The sequence below is a fragment of the Buteo buteo genome, chromosome 6, assembly GCF_964188355.1.
Source record: "Buteo buteo chromosome 6, bButBut1.hap1.1, whole genome shotgun sequence".
NCBI lineage: Eukaryota > Metazoa > Chordata > Aves > Accipitriformes > Accipitridae > Buteo > Buteo buteo.
The window spans coordinates 49,651,294-49,672,190 of record NC_134176.1 but is presented as its reverse complement, the minus strand read 5'-3'; the positions used below and the strand labels follow the sequence as shown (position 1 = coordinate 49,672,190).

At 39.8% G+C, this 20,897-nt stretch overlaps 1 protein-coding gene across 2 annotated transcripts in view; it reads right to left on the bottom strand.

Annotated features, from left to right (window-relative positions):
• Positions 1–20,897, bottom strand: part of PDHX (pyruvate dehydrogenase complex component X) — a 67,025-nt gene that overhangs the window by 45,790 nt on the left and 338 nt on the right. The window contains exons 2-4 of one of the 2 annotated variants that reach the window (XM_075030899.1): positions 20,648–20,835; positions 7,633–7,716; positions 2,147–2,247 (exon numbers count right to left, since the gene is read on the bottom strand). In XM_075030899.1, coding sequence (XP_074887000.1) covers positions 2,147–2,247; positions 7,633–7,716; positions 20,648–20,789 — 327 coding nt within the window. In that variant the 5' untranslated portion in view covers positions 20,790–20,835. The remainder of the gene's footprint in view (positions 1–2,146; positions 2,248–7,632; positions 7,717–20,647; positions 20,836–20,897) is intronic. The other variant, XM_075030900.1, reaches the window with a different exon arrangement.

Here is a 20,897-nt window from a genome sequence, read left to right as displayed (position 1 = left end):
TTTTCATGTGAACATTATTGGCACATTCTTTGTATCTTGAATGCAGGAGTTGAAACTCTGATGTACAAGCTGAAGTATAAAAATTGCAGTTGAAGCTACAACAGTATTTAAATACAGAGCCCAACTACAACAAAAGCCTTCTATGTTCACTGTAAGGTGGTAAAAGAGTGGCACCACACAGCTGCATAGTCATGCATCCCCTCTGCACCAAATCATGCTGGGCTGCGCCTAAGGAAAGGTGAATATCCATGGCTGCTGCACGGTGTTCATTTCACACCAGGTTCAACAGCACTTTGTAGATGCAATTGCTTGGCCAAGCAACTGAGTGGTATGCAAGGGTAAGGAGCCAGAGAAAGGCAAACACTAAAATGCTGGAAACCCAAGTTATTAAGCAATGCTTCAAGACACAAAGGATCCTTTGACAGAAAGAATACAAGATAAATTAATAGTCCTGGAACAACCAAACCTGACATACTGCTTACGAAGACAGGCAAAGCGTCTGTCAAACACTCTTAGAATCAAGACAAAGTAACAGTGCTAATATTAATTTTAACATGTCTACCATCAAAAAAAACTAAGAAGCTGCACAGTGATTCATGTAGATTTCTTCAGTATCCTGTCATTTGAACATTACAAAGTGTTTCATAACTTTTCTTGGAGACACTAGCTCATAGGTAGGATGTTTTAGTGTGGTAAGAAGCTCTTTATATATCAGTATAGGCATTAAAACTAAGAAATATTATGCTGCAGAACCTTGTTTCCCCATTTAGCTGCCTATATGACTGCCCAACTAGATTTTCTACAATTGTAATTGAGCAAGTTGTTTTATCTCATCCAAACCACAAACTCACTGCAAAATCATATTTAAGATTATCCATGTTTATCTACCCACTTTCTAAAAGGGAAAAAGAAAAGGTATCAGTGTTCTATTGGAAGTGCTAGAGGCTAGCTGACAGTTTAAGCCTTCACAGGATCAGTAAGGAGAACTCTGCAGCTTTGGATATCATTTGAGGAAAACTTTTTCTAAAGTGGTGAATATTGAAAGGGAGGGAAAATCCTTCCCCTGCCTTTATACACAATAACAACTTTCATTCCCCTCCCTAAAGATAAGAAACTCTAAAATACATTTCCCATTATACATATTTAATAGACAAGAAAAATAGAGTCTCACTTAATTTTTAAGCATCAAATATGAGGTTTCAGAAAATGTAATATTTACTTTTACACAGAAGCAGCAACAGAAGGCCTCAGAATTACAGCCTCACCCTTCTAAATTCTGAAGAGAATTAACATCAGATCATTTTGAAATAAGAAACATTTTTCAAAAATGTTAGAAAAGAGGAGGAGAAAGAAAAAGATACAGATTTTTACTTGTCTTTTTAGAATACAGTATGTAAAGAATAGCACAGGACTTGGAAGCAGACCTTAAGCAATGCAGGGTTAGAACTAAGTCCTTCATCCTGATCCCTCTAGTCCAGTTGTTAATGCTTCCATCTTGGTACATAACAGGATTTAAAGCCAAACATAAACAAGGAACCCAAAGAAACTAAGCATTATCTCTGTTATATATGCACATACACACAAATACCCCAAAATGAGGTTCAGAGAACTTCACATTCATCCCAGTTCTCATTCTTTATAGTAAGCCTAATCAATCTAATTTTAAGAATACAAGAAATTAATAGTTCTAAGAATTGTCCTCTGGGTGAGCCCATCTTATATAATGTTCCATCTTCAATGGCCAGCACAAGATAATCTAGCACGTAGATCACACATCCTGGGTAAAGTACCATCCAAAATTCCATATTCCAACTAACTGAATGTACCTTGTTTTTCTATAACTCAGAGTAAGAGATGTCATAAACTGCAATATTTTGTGGACATAATTCATAAGGTACAAAACATACAAACCAACATAATTCAATCAGGCTAACTGAAAATCCGTATGAAAACATGTACAGAATCATGTACCAGTACTCTGGTACATGTATGAAATAGAGCAATTATTTCTCAGTAGGAATGAAGTACGTACATTATTCTGAAAGCTGAGCAGAAGGAAATTTAGCTATCTAACTAGTTTTTGAGGCAATGTGCTAAACAACAGTCTGAAGTTATATCATCTTACTCAGAAAGGCAGAATCCCTACCAGTATTTTAGCCAATATGCCATCATCACTTGATTCCATGGTAATCACCGCTTTGTCTGTTTCAATTTCACACAATGCATCTCCAGCATTCACTGTTTCACCTGCAAAATATAACAGAACTTAAGAATACTTATCCTAAATTTCCTTTAAGATCTATTTAACCATGGAAGATAGATATTTATCCACGTAATACCACCATTTTACATTCTTTAACATATTCCATAGCTAGTTGAACACCCATCATTGTTTATCATATTGTACCTTTAATTTCCAAATAAAACCACTAAGATTCAGAAACACAAATTGCTGCAGCAGAACATTAACATATTCCAAATACTGATGTTTACAGCAGGTTTTCCAAGAGGAAGTACACACAATGAAATTTATTTCCAGAACACCATCACTCAGTAACACTGCCATGAATAAAATCCCGAGCCTTCCATATTCATTGATAGCCCTAAGTCAAAGCAAGCTATTTAAAACTATAGTTTTTCAAGACAATGGTCACAGGCAACAACATATTTTAAGTATCATAGTTCTCTAGTTTATATTTAAACTATTAAAGATATTCAAATAAAAACATCAGGAACTTCAATCTGTTTGGAAAGCATGTCTGCAAGCTTGTTTCCTTAATCTTCTATACAGGTCACAGAATCACAGAACAATTTGGCTTGGAAGGGACCTTAAAGATCACCTAGTTCCAACCCCCCTGCCATGGGCAGGGACACCTTCCACTAGACCAGGTTGCTCCAAGCCCCATCCAACCTGGCCTTGAACACTGCCAGGGATGGGGCAGCCACAGCCTCTCTGGGCAACCTCTTCCAGTGCCTCACCACCCTCACAGTGAAGAACATCTTCCTTACATATCATCTCAATCTACCCTCTTTCAGTTTAAAACCACTACCCCTTGTTTTATCACTACATGGCCTTGTAAGAAGTCCCTCTTTGGCTTTCTTGTAGGCCCCTTTTAGGTACTGGAAGGCTGCTATATGGTGTCCCTGGAGCCTTCTCCTCTCTAGGCTAAGTAAGCCCAACTCTCTCAGCCTGTCCTCACAGGAGAGGTGCTCCATCCCTCTGACCATCTTCGTGACCCTCCTCCGGACTCGCTCCAACAGGTCCATGTCCTCCCTGTGTTGGAGGCTACCGAGCTGAACGCAGTACTGCAGGTGGGGTCTAATGAGAGCAGACCTGCTGGTCATGCTTCTTTTGATGCAGGCCAGGATACGGTTGGCTTTCAGGGCTGCAAACGTACATTGCCGGGTCATGCTGAGCTTCTTGTCAATAGTTAAAAAAGGTCTTTTAGAGGCATACTTACTTCGTGAAATAAAAATATGCACAAGTCTTAGAAATTGCTTTTGCTACATTACACAAATCTATGATTAATTTTGAGGTATACTCTTCCTCTGCTTTTGAAGAATATCTGTATCCGCTAGCGCATGATAAAGATATTATGGATTTGGATTCTTTCAACAGATCAATACTGACTAGACGGCCAACATTAAAATTGAAATTACATTGAAAAACTTTGAGGTAGTTGAATGTTTTGGCCTCCAAAATATTGATAACCTTTTCCTTACAGAGCACTGAAAAATAGCGACAAGACATACAAGTCTAACACATGACTACAATTTTTATATGAAGTAAAACTATAGTATTTCCCCAGTGCCAGAAATGCTGCAACAGTATTATCTGTCTAAGCATTTAATTTATTTCCTGATATCACTCACTGTTGTACTTAAGCATCAGAATAAACCTAGTGCAGGTTACCACCTGTATTTAGGTAAGAGATAAACACTTTTTTTTTTTTTTAAATAATGATTTCCTTTTTCAAGATTACCTGAATTAGAAGGGGGAAATGAAGTGTTGTATGATCCTTGTGATCTCTGCAGTGGTAAACAATGGAAACAGTCAAAGCTCAGTCACTTACATAATTTTATAAGTCATAAGTGTTCCCATTACGGAACTTGGCAGGGCAGTACACAGAGTAGTACTAATTGCCACGCTGCACTTTGCAATAACTACAGCATAAACAGTTTATAACGGGAAGCCAAAACTGCAGGCTCTATACCAGTGTTTTAATTCCATTTCATCATTAAAGTAGCCCATATATCAGGTCATTAGATAAGTACTTCATAGATGTTAAGAAATCAAATCGTTGGGCAAATTTTGTAACCTACAGAGCTAAGATAGGCAATCAGAAAGGAGCTTAACTCTGTACCTTAATTATTCTCTTCTCCCAACCTGCAATCAGACTCTAAGGGTTCTGCACCATTAAAAAGAAATCTCTGTGCTAAGCAACCTGCAACAGTAACTCCAACAGTGCAAGGCAGCCAAAGCAAGTACCTTCATTCAAGTGTTTGTCACACATGACACATCTCTTAAATTGGGTATGTGAGACTGTTCACAGGAAGCTAAGGATTATCTTGCAGAGGGAAGGCAAGAGGAAAAGTCTTCAGACAACTGGGCAAACCGGTTTTCCACTACTTTTTTTGTTTTCCTTTCACTGCTGCAGCCAAGAAGTGGTCATAAATTTGGAAGGCAATTGATTAAATGTAATTTTAAGAATACTTCACAACAGCATTCAAAAATCTCATGTGTGTTTCAGTACCCAAGCACAACAGAAAGGATCATAGTTATTTTCATTAGAGATTGCAAAATTTGTGATAGCTTCTTATTAATGCACACTTTGATGTCATTACAAATAAGCTTTCCCAATAGATAGGATTGGAAAGAACACTTCTGCAGAGCATCTCTGCTCTTACACTTTGTAATGAGAGAACAGTATTTGCAACAGAAGTTGTCTGAATGGCAGCTCTCTGAGATTATATATAATGCTCTTGAAAAATCTTGGGTAGGGTTTGTTTGGGCTTTTTTTAATGATTAAATTCTTATAGCTAGGCTGAATGATTAGGATTTCTACTGAAGCTGCGTTTCTCTCTAGGAGATCACATCCAATTGGCATTCAATAGCCTACGTGCTCTGTTCAATTACTGACAGACAAGTATCCAAATCACAAGATATAAACTGCATTCCTTGATGTACTCTTTGCAATCAAATCAAAGTTGACTGAGCATAGAGACCGAAGTCCCTGGAGGTGATATCTCAGAAGGCGGCAGAGTTACACTGCATGAGGAAACTGCAGGCACTGTTGCCTATTCTGTTTCCTGCCCACAGTAACAAGAGGCTTTTGGTCTCCTGGGCTGTCAATCTGTCCTCTTTCATCAACTTTAAATTCATACATAACAAATACAAATTTTTAGAAACACAGTTTTATTTTTATGAGAACGACTTTATTACCCACAGGAATCAATATAAAACTGCATTAACAATGAGAAGGAAATAGTAAAGCTGTCAATTAAATTCAGCATATTTCCTTCTATAGTACTGAAATCATCTGTCCACCCTGTGAAACTGTAAAATGAAAAATTTGATATTTACACAAAGAGCAGAAAAATTATCAAAACAGTATTCCACTGACCCCTGCTGGTTATACAGTGGAAAGAACATTTCATATGCAATCATGAGCTTTCTTCTGTCAATTGCTTTAAAATATTTATTTTCTTGCATAGAGATTATCAAAAACATTTATATTCAGTAGTGCCACTATATTTAGATGGCCAACTCACTGGACGATTATGTGGTTATGAGCACCCCTTGCAGACAGGAGTATAAACATTAAATCACTTTGCTTTTTTCTTCAAAATTTATCTTCACTTTTTTTAATGTTGTCATTACGTTTATTTTCCAGACTGTCAGATGAAAAAATAACTATAGGAACTTACTATGGTCACAGATGTGCCAAATAAGACAATATACTACATTCAGTTTTGGTCTTGTTTCTAAATAGAACGTAGAGCAATAAAAATCCTAAAATAGTTTTCTCTCAAAGTCCAACCATCAATTAAGATTTTATTTTAATTTCATTAAAATAGCTGTGGAACTTCCTTTTGCTTTTGTGTTGGGGTGGAAGTGTAGTGGAAAGACTGAGAAAAACCATTGTACAGCTTTTGCCTCCTAAGACCTTTTTACGATGAAAACAGGTTAATTTGCGTTGTGGAGCAAACTGGAATCTACTCCAACTCCTATCGTGCTCTTTTCTTTGCTTTCTCTTGCAATTCTGAATGCTATATTTATTAAAAATCAACAGTAGTCTGTTTTTCAATCTTACAGTTATTGACAGCTAATGAACAGAAAAAAGGACTTAGGATTGTTCCTCTCTCTCTGCATAATCTTGGACTTGATACTTGAAAAACTGAAGCTTCAAGTTTCAAGAACATTGCTGCAATTACTTTTTACAGACATAGACTGCCATATTGTTCCTAGTAAATTCTGAAGAAAATATTACTAGAAGTTTTACAAGCAAAAGTTCATGTCCACTACTAGAAGAACAAGTTGCCTTCTGGTCATCTCTCAAAACATATAAAAGCAAAGTACTCCAGTAACACAATGATGGAGGCTGTATCAACACTTAGAGGGCAAACCAAAGGAAATGGCTTATCTGGGCAGAATAGTCAAAACACACATTTAGCTCATCAAAGCGTGTCTGTCAAAGATAATACACTTTGAGAGATTTTCTTTTCTCCAAATGTGTTCATCTCTTTAGCAAATCTAAAAATGCCTGAGAACAAGATATATTCCTACAGTCATCTAAAACTCTGCAATGCATCCTATACCAACGGACAACTGCTACCTGGAAGCCAAAACTACAGTCAAAATCCAGTTTAATATTAAGTTGGAAAAGGGAAAGGGTAGGAGGAGAGGGAAGAAAGGTCTCCTGACAACAGGGACTGCCAATTCTTCTGCAGATCATTTTTCATTTACATACAACCTATGTGAAGACAAAACATACATTCATACTATTTATATAGCTGCTCCAATATTTTAACAGCAGTATATTACTTTTCAGTTGTCAGAGCATAGAGAACCTAAGATAACCAAGATTGTTATGGCTTTTTTTAAGGAGTAGTTTGGTTTTTGTTCAGGGGCTAGTTTTTTTTGAAAGAGATTTCCCCATTTGGAATTTGGGTTATGAAAGTAATTTAAATTTTTCTATCAGCTTTAATAGTAGACTAGAATTTAGATATTAAAAAAAAAAGTAAGCCGTGAACAGCAACTACAAAAATACCATATCTTTCATGTTATTTCATAACACAGCGGAATAATGAAACAGAGACCCTCCCCAAAGTCAAAGGCTCTCAGACTTCCAAAGTTACTGATCAGCATGACAACACCAGGAATTAAACAACACACACACTCACACCCTGGAACAGCCTAATGGAAATTTTTCAAAAACATGATCAACGCAACCTTTTGGAAGACAACTAAAGGAAAAATGTTTCAAGAACCAGCAATTTCAAACTAGGTACTGTTTAAGAAGACAGCATCCATAAACCAAACATTTTGCTTCAAAATACTAAAGATACAACCAGAAAGAATGATCTTATTCTTACAGAAGAGATTTATATAGCTGAAGAATGCTATCTTACCTTCCTTTTTTAACCATTTCACAATGTTTCCTTCTTCCATTGTAGGAGAAAGTGCAGGCATGAGAACTTTAATACCAGGCGTACCTGTAACACAAGCACATGATTATCTAGACTAAATACCTTTTCAGTACAATTGTTTTCTCAGTTAACTGCTTAACACAAATGAAACTAAAAGTGCATGAATCTGAAAGACAATTGAACAAAAGATTCACTACGATGCTCTTTTTTTTAAGCTTACATACAAGCACGCACTCCCAAGGAAAACAAGGCACTAAGTATAGAACCTATATGTTACAGAGAACAAGGGCCAACTTGAGGATGAAGTCATAAATAAGGCAATGTATTAAGCAAATTAAACTCTGTATTAAGTAAAAATATGATATAGAAACTTGGGATCTGATTAAGACTACTTTAGATACTCACGCTGCTTCAGCTTTGATTCTTAATTTTTAATGGAAACTTTCTCCATGACCAAGTCTTAGTGCATTACTAAAAACATACAAACTGGCATTTCAAGTACCCCTCAGATCAGCCTGACCTACTGAACAATCCTACACTGGCTGCAAGTGAAACAGAGTTATATAACTTTAGTCCAACAAAAATGTAAACAGAAAAAATCCACAACTTGGTTAGAGCTCCAACTACACACAAGCTATTGCATGTAGAATGAAAAAGCAGTTATAAAATACAAACATACATTAGAAAAAAAAATCACCAGCTAGCATGAAGCTGTGATTTTAATTTATTATTTTTTTTATTCCCCCCCTCCTTACACCTGAAATGCCATAAAATTTCAACACTGAGCAAGCTAACACCACCTGCCTCTTCGTGTTTCAGAGACATATCTACTAAACCAAAGCACATTTCCATTTTGGGGGGCTTTCCACACATGGCCCTGCATATGCTTAGTTCTGCCTTTGTCGGGGTCTCTTTGAGATAAAACCTTGGTTAAAACACCATGCCACACCCTCTCATTTACTCCAGGACACAAGTGAATGAGATGAGTGTCAAAGACTTGTCCTCCCATTTCCTGCTTGCTTGGCAAGAAAAGAAGTCTGAACGTTAAGACTCAGTCAGATATAAGCAAGCCCAGAAGAGAGTACACACACACAGACGCACGCACACGTATCTCAGTCCTCAAGAGAGGCCAAAACTGCTGCAACCATGAGAAATTGGGTGAGAGGTATTGATATGCTCCCTGTTGATGAACCATCATGTGCTACAAAGGATAGTGTAACTCCACCCACAAATTCCTCAGTGGTATTTACCATAGTTTTTCTTCCTAGTTATGCAGTATGTCAGCAGTATGGTTATGAATCTATGACCAGAGAACCAGCCAGGCAGGCATCTTCTCTTCTGTCTCAGTGTACTTATCCATCCTCAAGCTTCTAGTCATGGGCATGCAAGTGTGAGGACAGAGCAGGGTGTAAATGTGCAGAACATATCTAGCAAATTGTTAGAATCCTTTCCATCTCTCAATCAAGATGTAAGTATCTAGCCTTTGGTTATGACCTCTGTCTTAATGCTGAGCTGCAATACTAAGACCAGGCCAACACAAACATGTAATCCCATTCCCCAAAGTTCAAACCTTAAAAAAAAAAATGGGAATTCAAAGTCCTGAATTCCTAGACCAGAAGTTCTCTTGGTCTTGGCAAAATCCACCACAAACACTACATCCTCCTTTCTCCTCTCTTTTTCCTCTTTGCCACAAGCTGTGGAATCTTTTTCCGGATGACAGATTAAAGCATGTCTTCTAAATTAATAAAGCCCTCCTGATCCTAGTACTCCAGACACTGATGATACACCCCTTTCACTGATAAACTTTTCCAATGTTTATTTATCCTTTCTGTTACGAAACTATATCTACTTTGCAGACTGAAATTGCCTAATTTCAAGTTTCAGTGATTGGATTTCATGTCTCTGCTAAAAAGCTTGAAAGATTTCTCATTACAGAGATGCTTCTCCTGGGTGTCTATATGTAAAGACCATGTAAATTTTTAGCCTTTTCTTTCCTTTGACAAGCCAAATAAAAAGATCTCAAAAGTCCAGTGTATTTAAGCAACACAACACCACCACCCCTCTGGCCCCACAACACCATGTACTAAACACAGCTAGCTAACAGATCACTTCAGCCTGCCAACTGAGTGAATCTGCTTAGTAAACCCATACACAGAGAGAAGTAGCACTGCACAGCAGAAAGCAGCATGCCATGTAAGTGGGATTCTTATGAGGACAAGGCTCATGATACAGCACATTCCTCAGCTTCGTAGCACACTACATCTCTTGTCATTTGATCCAGTATACCAAAGTAGTGTTCTGACATACAGCTTGTAATACAAGAGATACTATCTTTCTGAACTTTTAAGGATAGTTATGAGGCCAAATAAATATATCTTTTTAGATACTGTTTTGTAAGAGTAGTTTTCTAGCACCTGACTGATTTTTGAGGCTCTTTCTTGAAGTGTTATATCTGAATCTGTATTCAGTTAGAGAATAGAAATAGACACATAGAAAGTACATTGTATACAATGGCAAGAATCAATTCTGCTTCATATTCCCTTTTGTCTATAGCCAGCATTAAGGCTTATTATCATTCAATAGGAAACATCACCACATTTCTCCCAGTTGCTGTATTGCTTAGAGTAAGCAGGAACAGTTTTAAAAACTTGGAAATTAATCATGTCCTCCCCCTCATTATCCAGAGGAAAAAGGGCAAGGAAAAAAACTAGAAGAATTTTGAGCTGAAAAGCACGTGTCAACTAGAGTAAGACTACTTCTCATCCTTACTTCCAAGTCCTAAGAATTACCATGGTTAAGATGTCAGAGAAGACAAAGAAAGAAGTGAAACTTCAATTAATACACAATAATTTAAGGGAATTAAAAGCATCCACCCATGTTATGTAATTCATTAAAGTTAATACATTGAATAAATCTGACATTGTCTTTCTCATTGCTACAGGATTACGAAAGAACTAATCATTACACTTGTAAAAGAAAGCAGGTATTCAACCGTAAGTATTTCACAGGTTTGGTAGAGTTAAAGACATTACATAGTTTTTCCATTATTTCTATTGCCATTATTATTCAATCACTCTTCCCACACCTCTCAAGTGGATGGACCTCAAGGCACCATGGGGGGAGCAAAGTCCCTCCCACTGTAAGAGAAGATCAGGTTCGAGACCACCTGAGGAACTTGAACATATATGAATCTATGGGACTAACGAGATACATCCCAGAGTCCTGAGGGAACTGGCTGATGTAGTTGCCAAGCCACTCTCCATGATATTTGAAAAGGCACGGCAGTCAGGTGAAGTCCCTGGTGACTGGAAAAAGGGAAACACTGCACCCATTTTTAAGAAGTGTAGAAAGGAGGACCCTGGGAACTACCAACCTGTCAGCCTCACCTCTGTGCATGGAAAATCATGGAACAGACCCTCCTAGAAGCTATGCTAAGGCACATGGAGGACAGGGAGGTGACTGGAGACAGCCAGCATGGCTTCACCAAGGGCAAGTCCTGGCTGGCCAACCTAGTGGCCTTCTATGATGATGTCGTGGTTTAAGCCCAGTCAGCAACAAAGAACCACAAAGCCGCTCGCTCACTCCTCATCCCCAGGCCCCGGGTGGCATGCGGAGGAGAAAATATAAAGGAAAGCTCATGGATCAAGACAAGGACAGGGAGGGATCACTCCCCACTTATAGTCATGGGCAAAAGACAGGCTCAACTTCGGGAAGAAACAAAATCAATTTGTTACCAATCAAATCAAAACAAGGATAGTGAAAAGTAAAACCAAACCTTAAAACACCTTCCCCCCACCCCTCCATCCTTCCCAGCTCAACTCCACTCCCAGTTCTCTCCACCTCCTCCCCCCAGCAGCACAGGGGGACAGGGAATGGGCGTTGGGGTCAGCTCGCCACATGTTGTCTCTGCCACTCCTTCCTCCTCAGGAGCAGGACTCCTCATTCTCCCCCTGCTCCACTATAGTGTCCCTCGCATGGGAGACAGTCCTTCATGAACTTCTCCAGTGTGGGTCCTTCCCACTGGCTGCAGTCCTTCACAAGATACTTCAGCATGGGTCCTCTCCATGGGCTGCCGTCCTTCAGGCACAGACTGCTCCAGCGCAGGCTTTCCCATGGAGTCACAGCCATCTTTGGGGGCATCCCCCTGCTTTGGCGTGGGCTCCTCCATGGGCTGCAGGTGGGCATCTGCTCCCCGACTCATCTCCACGGGCTGGGGGATGGACAGCCTGCCGTCTTACCACGGGCTGCAGGGGCATCCCCTCCTCCGGCACACCTCGTTCCCCTCCTCCTTCGCTGACCTCAGTATCTGCACAGGGGTTTCTCTCACATCCCACTGCCCTCCTCTGCTGCAGGTTTCCTCCCCAGAGGCACTACCACCGTTGCTGATGAGCTCCGCCTTGGCCAGCAGCGGGTCCAACTTGGAGACAGGGAAGCTTCTAGCAGCTTCTCACAGGACACACCCCTGCAGCCCCTCCCCTGCTGCCAAAACCCCACCACACAAACCCAAAACAGATGGAGTGATTACATCAGTGGACAAGGGAAGAGCCATGGATGTCATCTATCTGGACTTCTGTAAGGCCTTTCATACAGTCCCACATAACATACTTCTCTCTAAAATGGATAGATGGACTATTCAGTGAATAAGGAATTGCCTGGATGGTCACATCCACAGGGTAGCAGTCAACAGCTCAAGTGTCCAGATGGAGGTCACTGATAAGTGGTATCCCTCAGGAGTCCATATTGGGACCAGTACTGTTTAATATCTTCATCAATGACATAAGACAGTGGGATTGAGTGCACCCTTAGCAAATTTGCAGATGACACCAAGCTGAGTGGTGTGGCTGTCACGCCTGAGGGATGGGATGCCATTCCATTCAGAGGGACCTGGACAAGCTTGAGAGGTGGGGCCATGTGAATCTCATGAGGTTCAACAAGGCCAAGAACAAGGTCATGCACCTGTGTTGGGGCAATCCCTGGTATCAATACAGGCTGGGGGATGAAGGGACTGAGAGCAGCCCTGCAGAGAAGGACTTGGAGGTACTGGTGGAAGAAAAACTGGACATGACCTGGCAATGTGCACTTACAGCCCAGAAAGCCAACCATATCCTGGGCTGCATCAAAAGAATCGTGGCCAGCAGGTCAAGGGAAGTAATTCTGCTCCTCTTCTCTACTCCGGTAAGACCCCACCTGCAGTACTGTGTCCAGCTCTGGGGTCCTCAACATAAGGAGGTCATGGACCTGTTCGAGCAGGTCCAGAGGAGGGCCACAAAAATGATCAGAGGGATGGAACACCTCTCCTGTGAAGAAAGGCTGAGAGAGTTGGGGTTGTTCAGCCTGGAGAAGAAAAGGCTCTGGGGAGACCTTATTGCAGCCTTTCAGTACCTAAACAGGGACAAACTTTTTTGGAGGGCCTGTTGTGATAGGACAAGGGGTAACGGTTTTAAACTGAAAGAGGGCAGATTTAGACTAGACATAAGACAACATTTTTTACAATGGGGGTGGTGAAACACTGGCACAGGTTGCCCAGAGAGGTGGTAGATGCCCCATCCCTGGAAACATTCATCAGGCTGGACGGGGCTCTGAGCAACCTGATCTAGTTGAAGATGTCCCTGCTTGTTGCAGGGGGGTTGGACTAGATGACCTTTAAAGGTCCCTTCTGACCCAAACTATTCAATGATTGTATGACTTTTTTTAAAATGTGAAATGGAAAGATTTTAGCAAACCACTAATAACCTCAGCAGCCATCAACGATCTTGACAATGTACAAAGAGCAGAGACTGAGTTAGTTATTTACTCCCCAAAGTCCCTATGAGAGAAACACAATCAGGATTGTGGTCCCCAAAACACTTGAACTGTGGAAATGAGCCCAGTGTATGCATGGTTAATGTTCCCAGAAGACTGCATGAGCAAATATACATTAAATGGTTGTCAGTTTAATATTACTCATTACTGTAATGCTTAGAAATGTATACAGTGTTCCTCATAACACTGGCAATTCCCATCCGAATTACCTCCAAGTATTTTCTTTAAAAAGCTGCTTCTTGTAACCTCTCATCTTGGACCAATACACACAAAAATGAACTATGCTAAGAATGTGTATTATTCTGTGAATGCCTATCTGTGTTCATTTACCAAATCATGTTTTGTCTATGATCACTTTTCAAATACTACAAATTAAAGCATGACTTCACAATCTTCTTTATACTACATATGTTCACTTAAAAAAAAATACATGAGTAGAAAATAATACATTACAGGGTAAAGAAGTGTTCTCTGTTTCATTTGTCTAACTTGACAAGTCAACTTTGACAATCAAAATACGATTTTGAAGCTATATCCCACAAATGTCTAGGACTATCTAGAACTAGTGGACATATTCCAATGAAAAAAAGTCAAAGCATTCCACAATTCTAATAAGAAAAAAATTAATTTTTAAACATGGTGCTTCACATGTTTCACTTCAGTAGAGAGTCACTTCATCCATTTCCCAGAATATGCTCCATACTTTGACATAAATACAAAATTGAGCAACAAATTTGTGCCACTAACATTTTCGCTTTCATGTTATGAGCAAATACCACAAAATACACAGTCCATTCTGGTCCTTTGATCAAGTTGGGAGAGAAGATCCAGCAGCAAGTACACATGAATTGTGCAAAAAATATTTAAATAAAATAAACAGGGTACAAAGCAGAAGGAAGAATCAAAAAAAAAAATCAAAGCACATGTCAAATCTGAAAATGAAGAACTGCCATTTTCTATACTATTGTTCCTCACTGCAAGAATGGTACCTGTAACTGAGAAGCAGTACTCAAACTGACCTTAGAAGGTATATGACTATGCCTTTAACAGCCAATACAGTAGGCCAACAGTCTTCTCAGGCACTTAACGACCTATTACTAACAGTCATGCTAAATAAAAACTTTGCAAAACCTCTATTAAGTGGGAGATCAGACAAGTACTCATAACAGTAAATTAAAAAAAATTCTTTCCTTCAGCCTTTCTCAGCTTTCCACCAGGTACACAGAATATTTGACTTGTAAGGCCCAGACAACTAATAAAGGCTTTTTATTATTACATAGAGGAACTTTTCTGCTACCTGAGAAAGACCAATGTATCGTATCAGTCAAAGGAAAATTCTGTTTTGGAAGAAAACCTAGTGTTCTGCTACTCCTATCTAAGAAGACATGGGGAGCTGAGGGCTGCTCAACAGCTTCAGCAGGCAAGAGAATATAAACCCTCTTAATCGAATAACGTTATCTGCATACCACTGATGTAAATCCCAGTGCTAGCAGAATAGTTCACTCTGCATCACAAAGCAAAACAAAAGTAAACACCCATCTTTCCACTTCTAGTCCCATGCTTTATGCTGTAAACAGAGTACTATAACTCAAATAGCCTTCTTCCCCTTCTCGACCTACAAAAACACATCAGTGTAATTCTATCCTCACAAATCTGCAAGTCTATTTAGGAGCTGTAAGAAAAATAAAGTTTGAAAACTAGCCCTATGCTCCACTTTCTTTGAAGATGCTAAATACAAGACCTTGCAAGTTGTGGGTAACAAAGTTTACCGCTACCTGGAATGCTGCTAACACTTTACTTCAAAACATAATTACATATAAATATATATTCTATGTGGTGATTTCATTCAGAAAAAGAAATATCTGACTGTAAAATTCTGTGAGTTGTCCCTGCAGACTTAAAACATATTGCAAGATGACCACTTATGTCATTGATCTTTTCCTTTAAAACTGTTCACTGGAAGTTCAACATGCTGCTAAAATTACAAAAATAATTTGCATACAGAAGGAAACATTTTGTCTCCTAAATGGATTCAAACAAAAAAAGAATTTAACAGATACATCAGAGCTCTTAATCTAAAAAGAAAATATCAGTTTACTTATAGTTGCTAAGTGTTAGCATTTGAAATTCTGCTGTATTCTCCCACATGGGGAGAATTTTAAATCTATTTTATTGTTTCTGGTAGTTACAGCTGAATGTTGATTGTTAAATAGCAACCAAGCATAAAGCTAACAGGAATTATTTCGCAAATCATTGCAAACTTCTAGTCACTTGCAGCAAGCAAGTTGTTCAGAAAAAACACAGGTGAAAACGAGCAGAGAAGATTTTGTCCCCACACTGGAAAACTGCATGCAGGGTTGTTGGGGTTTTTTTCCCCCCTCTCCCAACTCCTATACTCACCTGCAAAACTTAAGGTTTATTTCTAGGCTGCTTTTGCTGGCATATCAAAGAAAGAAAAATATTCCTGACACTTTGAGAAAATTTTGGGGACAGAAGACTTCAGAGAACACAACACTGAAAGAAGTTATAAATTATCTCAAGTCATCTTTTAAATTGGGCTATCTAGGTAAGAACTTTATCTGTAGAAATAATGTTGATAACATGGACAGCCATGGCAGCAAAAAAAGTGCACAAAATATACAAAAAAATTGCTTTACTTCTATTACTTTGCATGGAACTTCCTTTTCCTCCTCACTTATATGCAACCTGATCTGAACTATGAAGAATTATACAACAAAATGGTAATACTTACAGCATCCATTACAGTAATGCACAAGAAAAGATTTCAGCAACAGACTTGGCAATGCTGTGGCACTGATTTTAAAAACTCAATTTCTAAGTACTTTCAGTTGCCTGGAGGTTGGATGTGGTCAACAACTTCATTGAAGAACTTCCCAGAGAACACATTTTTTAACATTGCTTGGATGCTTTAAAGTAATTTCACAGCTACAAAATCAAAGCACTTTTTAAACAAGAAAAGCATTTCTTCTCTCTACAATGTATCACAAACAGAATTTTTCAAGGCAGCACAATGATTGCATTTTGAATAGGGCCAATTCAGGAAAAAGTTTTAAGCCATATGCAATTGCCTCTTGCTCCACATCAACTTAATATCAATCCATGATACAACCAAAAGGAGCTGATCAGTTCTGCCCCAGCTGTTCACTTTCACACCTTTATTCATACTACCACTAGTACTAATACTCATGCTGTTGCCCAGTTACCCAGATTGGGGAATGGATTTTGCTACAAGTTAAGCTGATAACAAAATCAAATACAGTCAAGTTAGCTTCCTGATATGGCTCATCACACAGCAGTATGACCAAAACCAATACCCAAAACGGGCAGTGGGAACTTGCATAGAATTTGAGTTAAAGCAACTGTGGAACTACAATCCAGGTGCTTATGCACTTCAACTCCATTTTCTCTACTCTTTTCCCATCCTCCAAGCTCACCAACCTATCCATTCCTTGTGCATTCATTTAATGCTCATGCATAGAGATGCCTGTGTTCAGAGAAGTTCAGTAGCGTTGCAAATTAAGGGCCTTGTTCAGCAACAGATACACAAGAACACTAGCTACAACAATGGTCTTTCAAAGCTATTTCAGTCACTTCTCAGTTAATGACCACAGATATCCAAAAGACAGGCTTAAATATGTTTCTGAAAAAAAAAAGCAATCATGTTCAAAAGTTCCCTTCACCAAATAATATTATCCCTCATTAAATGAGAAAAATATACTAATAAAAGGAGTCATTGCATTCATGTAGGTTAGCTGCACTGTACAGGCAGTCCTTATAAGCACTCTGAGAAGTAAATATTGTTGCTTTTTCATTATGGGTAAGCAAAAAGTTCTAGCAATTCACACAGAATCTCAAAGGCAGAGCTCATGGGCATAATAGAATTTAGAGCCATGAGCATATGAAAATTCTGAACGCCCAGTCACCATCCATCAATTTTACTATCAACAGTAACTGTGTTATTACTTATCAGTTATCTGAATAAAAAAGGAGGAAGACTTAAAAAAAATTCACATAAACAGTAGCTGCTATTTTAAAGAAAACCCTCTGCGTATCCAAGAGAATTTGTTCTTGGTGATACATTTTAAGAATCAAGTTGAGTCTGGGCACAAAGCTTCTGCTTCTTTCCTTCTCCATTAAGACATACAATGCATATCTAGGCTGTGTATCAAACAGACTGAAGAGCAGGGTTTTACAAGAAGAGCGGACTCGTAGACCTCTATAATATCCTATTAACTACAAACTGAGAATCCCATTGACAGTGAATTTTGTACTTGAACTTACTCAGCATTAACACAGGTTCATTGCCTCTTTTTCACCTCCTTCCCTATGGAAACAGCTACAGCATTGTCAGACCAAAAAAACTGCAATGAACTGAAGACAAACGCCTTAATGTGCCCCACCGGAGAGATACTTCATAACTTCCTACGCCACACTCTGTAGTCACCAGAGAATTGAAAGACCTACTCCAACCTGACATCAATGATAAGAGTAAGAAACATTAAAAACAAAGCAAAATTGACAGACCTCTAACATAAAAGTTCATTCATTTTCTTCCTTCCTTCCTTGTAAGCAACAAACTGGGAATTCAATCCTGAATTAATCATGTTGACTATGCAAAACAACTTTCTCCCTCCTCTACCATCACCACAGAGAGGGACAGAAACACACAGAGAAGCAAAAACTAAAGTGACACAACAAAACTAGATCCACATGAACCAATACTTCAAATGGTGGCATTTTCAGAAACAGAAAAGTGGAAAAATAAAACTAATGCTAAAATAAAACTGACTTAACTTTAAATTCTCATACTAGGAACCATGAGCGAGTTTTATGTCCAGAAGAGCTGTATTTTACCAGAGAAGTTACGACTTTTTTCTTAGTTTTCATTTTAGAGGCTACAATAAACATTTAAGAAAAATGGTGTCACTGAGATATGCACCACCTTGAAGAGCAGTAAGGAATACCAAGAGGGTTCAAACAAACAAGTTAATGAGGAAAGCCTGAACAAGTTAAAGGAGTGATATATCCACCTTAATACATAAAAGCTTACTGTATGGAAGAAAAAAAAAATTTCACCCATATCCAAAATTAAGCAATCTAACTCCAGCTACACATTCTCACCATAAAGTATAAAGTACTCCAATAGATTGCCTGGGAGGACTATAGGCAAAAAGTCTTTAAGGAATTAGATAGTAAGGCTAATCTAGAAGTAGCTAATCCTACACTGGACAAAAAGACAAACATATTTGATGAAGGAAACAATTTTTTTCTAATAAAATCTGAAAATAAGTAACATTTGTTTCAAGAACAGGGATAGCCTTCCCTACATCATACACAGCAGGTTTTGCAAAAGGAAAAGATTTTCATACTGCAAAGCAGCAAAGACAACCAGTGCTGGAAAGAAGGGTATACTGAAATCTAAACCACGATGATTAACAAGTCTCTAAACTACTACTGAGTTTTACTGTAAAATGCACGTAGTTTTATTATACAAGGTTAACAAGAGCTCACTTCTTTATAAGTGCACTTAAAAACCAAAGTGTTCACATATTTTATGCTCAGTATCACACCAGTACCTAATAACAACGCATCTGATTATTGTTTAAATGTTTCACAAGTTGTAACTAATGGATCAAGTAGGGAGAGGAAAGATCACATTTTATTTGGGCATCTGTGCTGGTCTGGGCTGGGATAGAGTTAATTTTCCTCACAGTAGCTAGTATGGGGCTGTGTTTTGGATTTGTGCTGGAAGCAGTGTTGATAACACAGGGATGTTTTCCTTACTGCTGAGCAGTGCTTACACAGAGCCAAGGTCTTTTCTGCGTCTCACACCACCCCAACAGCGAGGAGGCTGGGAGGGGGGCACAAGAAGTTGGGAGGGGACACAGCTGGGACAGATGACCCCAACTGACCAAACAGATATTCCAGACCATAGGACATCATGCTCGGCATGTAAAGCTGGGGAAGAAGGAGGAACGGGGGCGCGTTCAGAGTGATAGCATTTGTCTTCCCAAGTAACCATTAGGCATGATGAAGCCCTGCTTTCCTGGAGATGGCTGAACACCTGCCTGCCCATGGGAAGTGGGGAATGAATTCCTTGGTTTGCTTTGCTTGCGTGCGCAGCTTTTGCTTTCCCTATTAAATTGTCTTTATCTCAGCCCACGAGTTTTCTCACTTTTACCCTTCTGATTCTCTCCCCCATACCACTGTGAAGGAGGCGAACAAGTTGCTGCACGGTGCTTAGTTGCCAGCTGGGGTTAAACCATGACAGCATCCAAAACTCTTCCCACATCTCTTAGAGACAGAGAAAACATATAAGGTAAGAAGAAGATCTGCCTGGTAATTCTGTCACAACAAACTCCTGAGAAGAGAAAAAGTATCTTGAAAGGCTGTTGCCAAAACCTCACAGGTTTACTTCTATGTGGCAATGTATGCTGGACACACAATTAATAAATTCAAACTCCATTTCTCCATTTAAAAAAAAAAAAAAGACATAAAATATAGCTTCCAGGCCCTTCTCCAGCTACTTGAAACATTACTTGTAGAATCATAAGATGACAGAAAAGTGGTGGACTCTCCAAACATTGGAAAAAGCCCAACCCCAAATCTTTCTCTTTCAGTAATTACCTGTACTTACACCTAAAACCCACTCAACTATTTCCAATCGTAAGCACTTCTTTTTCTCTATCCACAACAGAGTATTTACATATTTGAAGGCCTAATCTCCCACCAATGTAGCCTCCTCTCTAGATGCAATTCCTTCAGTTTCTTCTCAGTGATCACACTTTCTAGACCTTCCCTGCCTCTCTCCAAATCCACTCCCATCAGCCCATACCCTTCCTAACGTCCCTCCAGAGACCCAACCAAGCAGCCCCCCGCCAAACTAACCCATCTCCACAGCTACCCATCCAATTCCCAATCGGTCATCGCTGCCGAGTTTCTCCTGCTCGGTGCACCACCCGCCCGGCTCGGCCTTGCCACCCCACACACCTTCCTGGTCCCACCAGGCGCTCACACCTCCCCACCACCTCGCACCGCCTCCATTTCTCCCCCAGCACCACCCGCCCTCATCCCTCACTTCGGGTCGCAGCTCCTCCGCACGCACCTGCGGCAGGCCAGCGGCACAGGGCACCCGACGAACAACGAAGGGCCCAGGATCCCGCCCGTCACTCACCCAGCAGCTGCGGGGTCCCGCGCAGACACCTCCAGCCTCCTCCACCGGGGAAAAACACACCGACGCCCGGAGCCGGCCGCCCCCGCAGCAGCAGCCTCGCCACCCCCTTGCCGCCGCAGCTCAGCCACAGGGAAGCCGCCATCTTGCTTCCCTGCCCTCCCCAGCGCCGGGGCTGTCTCTCTCACTGCCTGACCAGGAAAAAAAAATATTACCAAAAAAACCCCAAAGCAAACCAAAAAAACCCGACGCT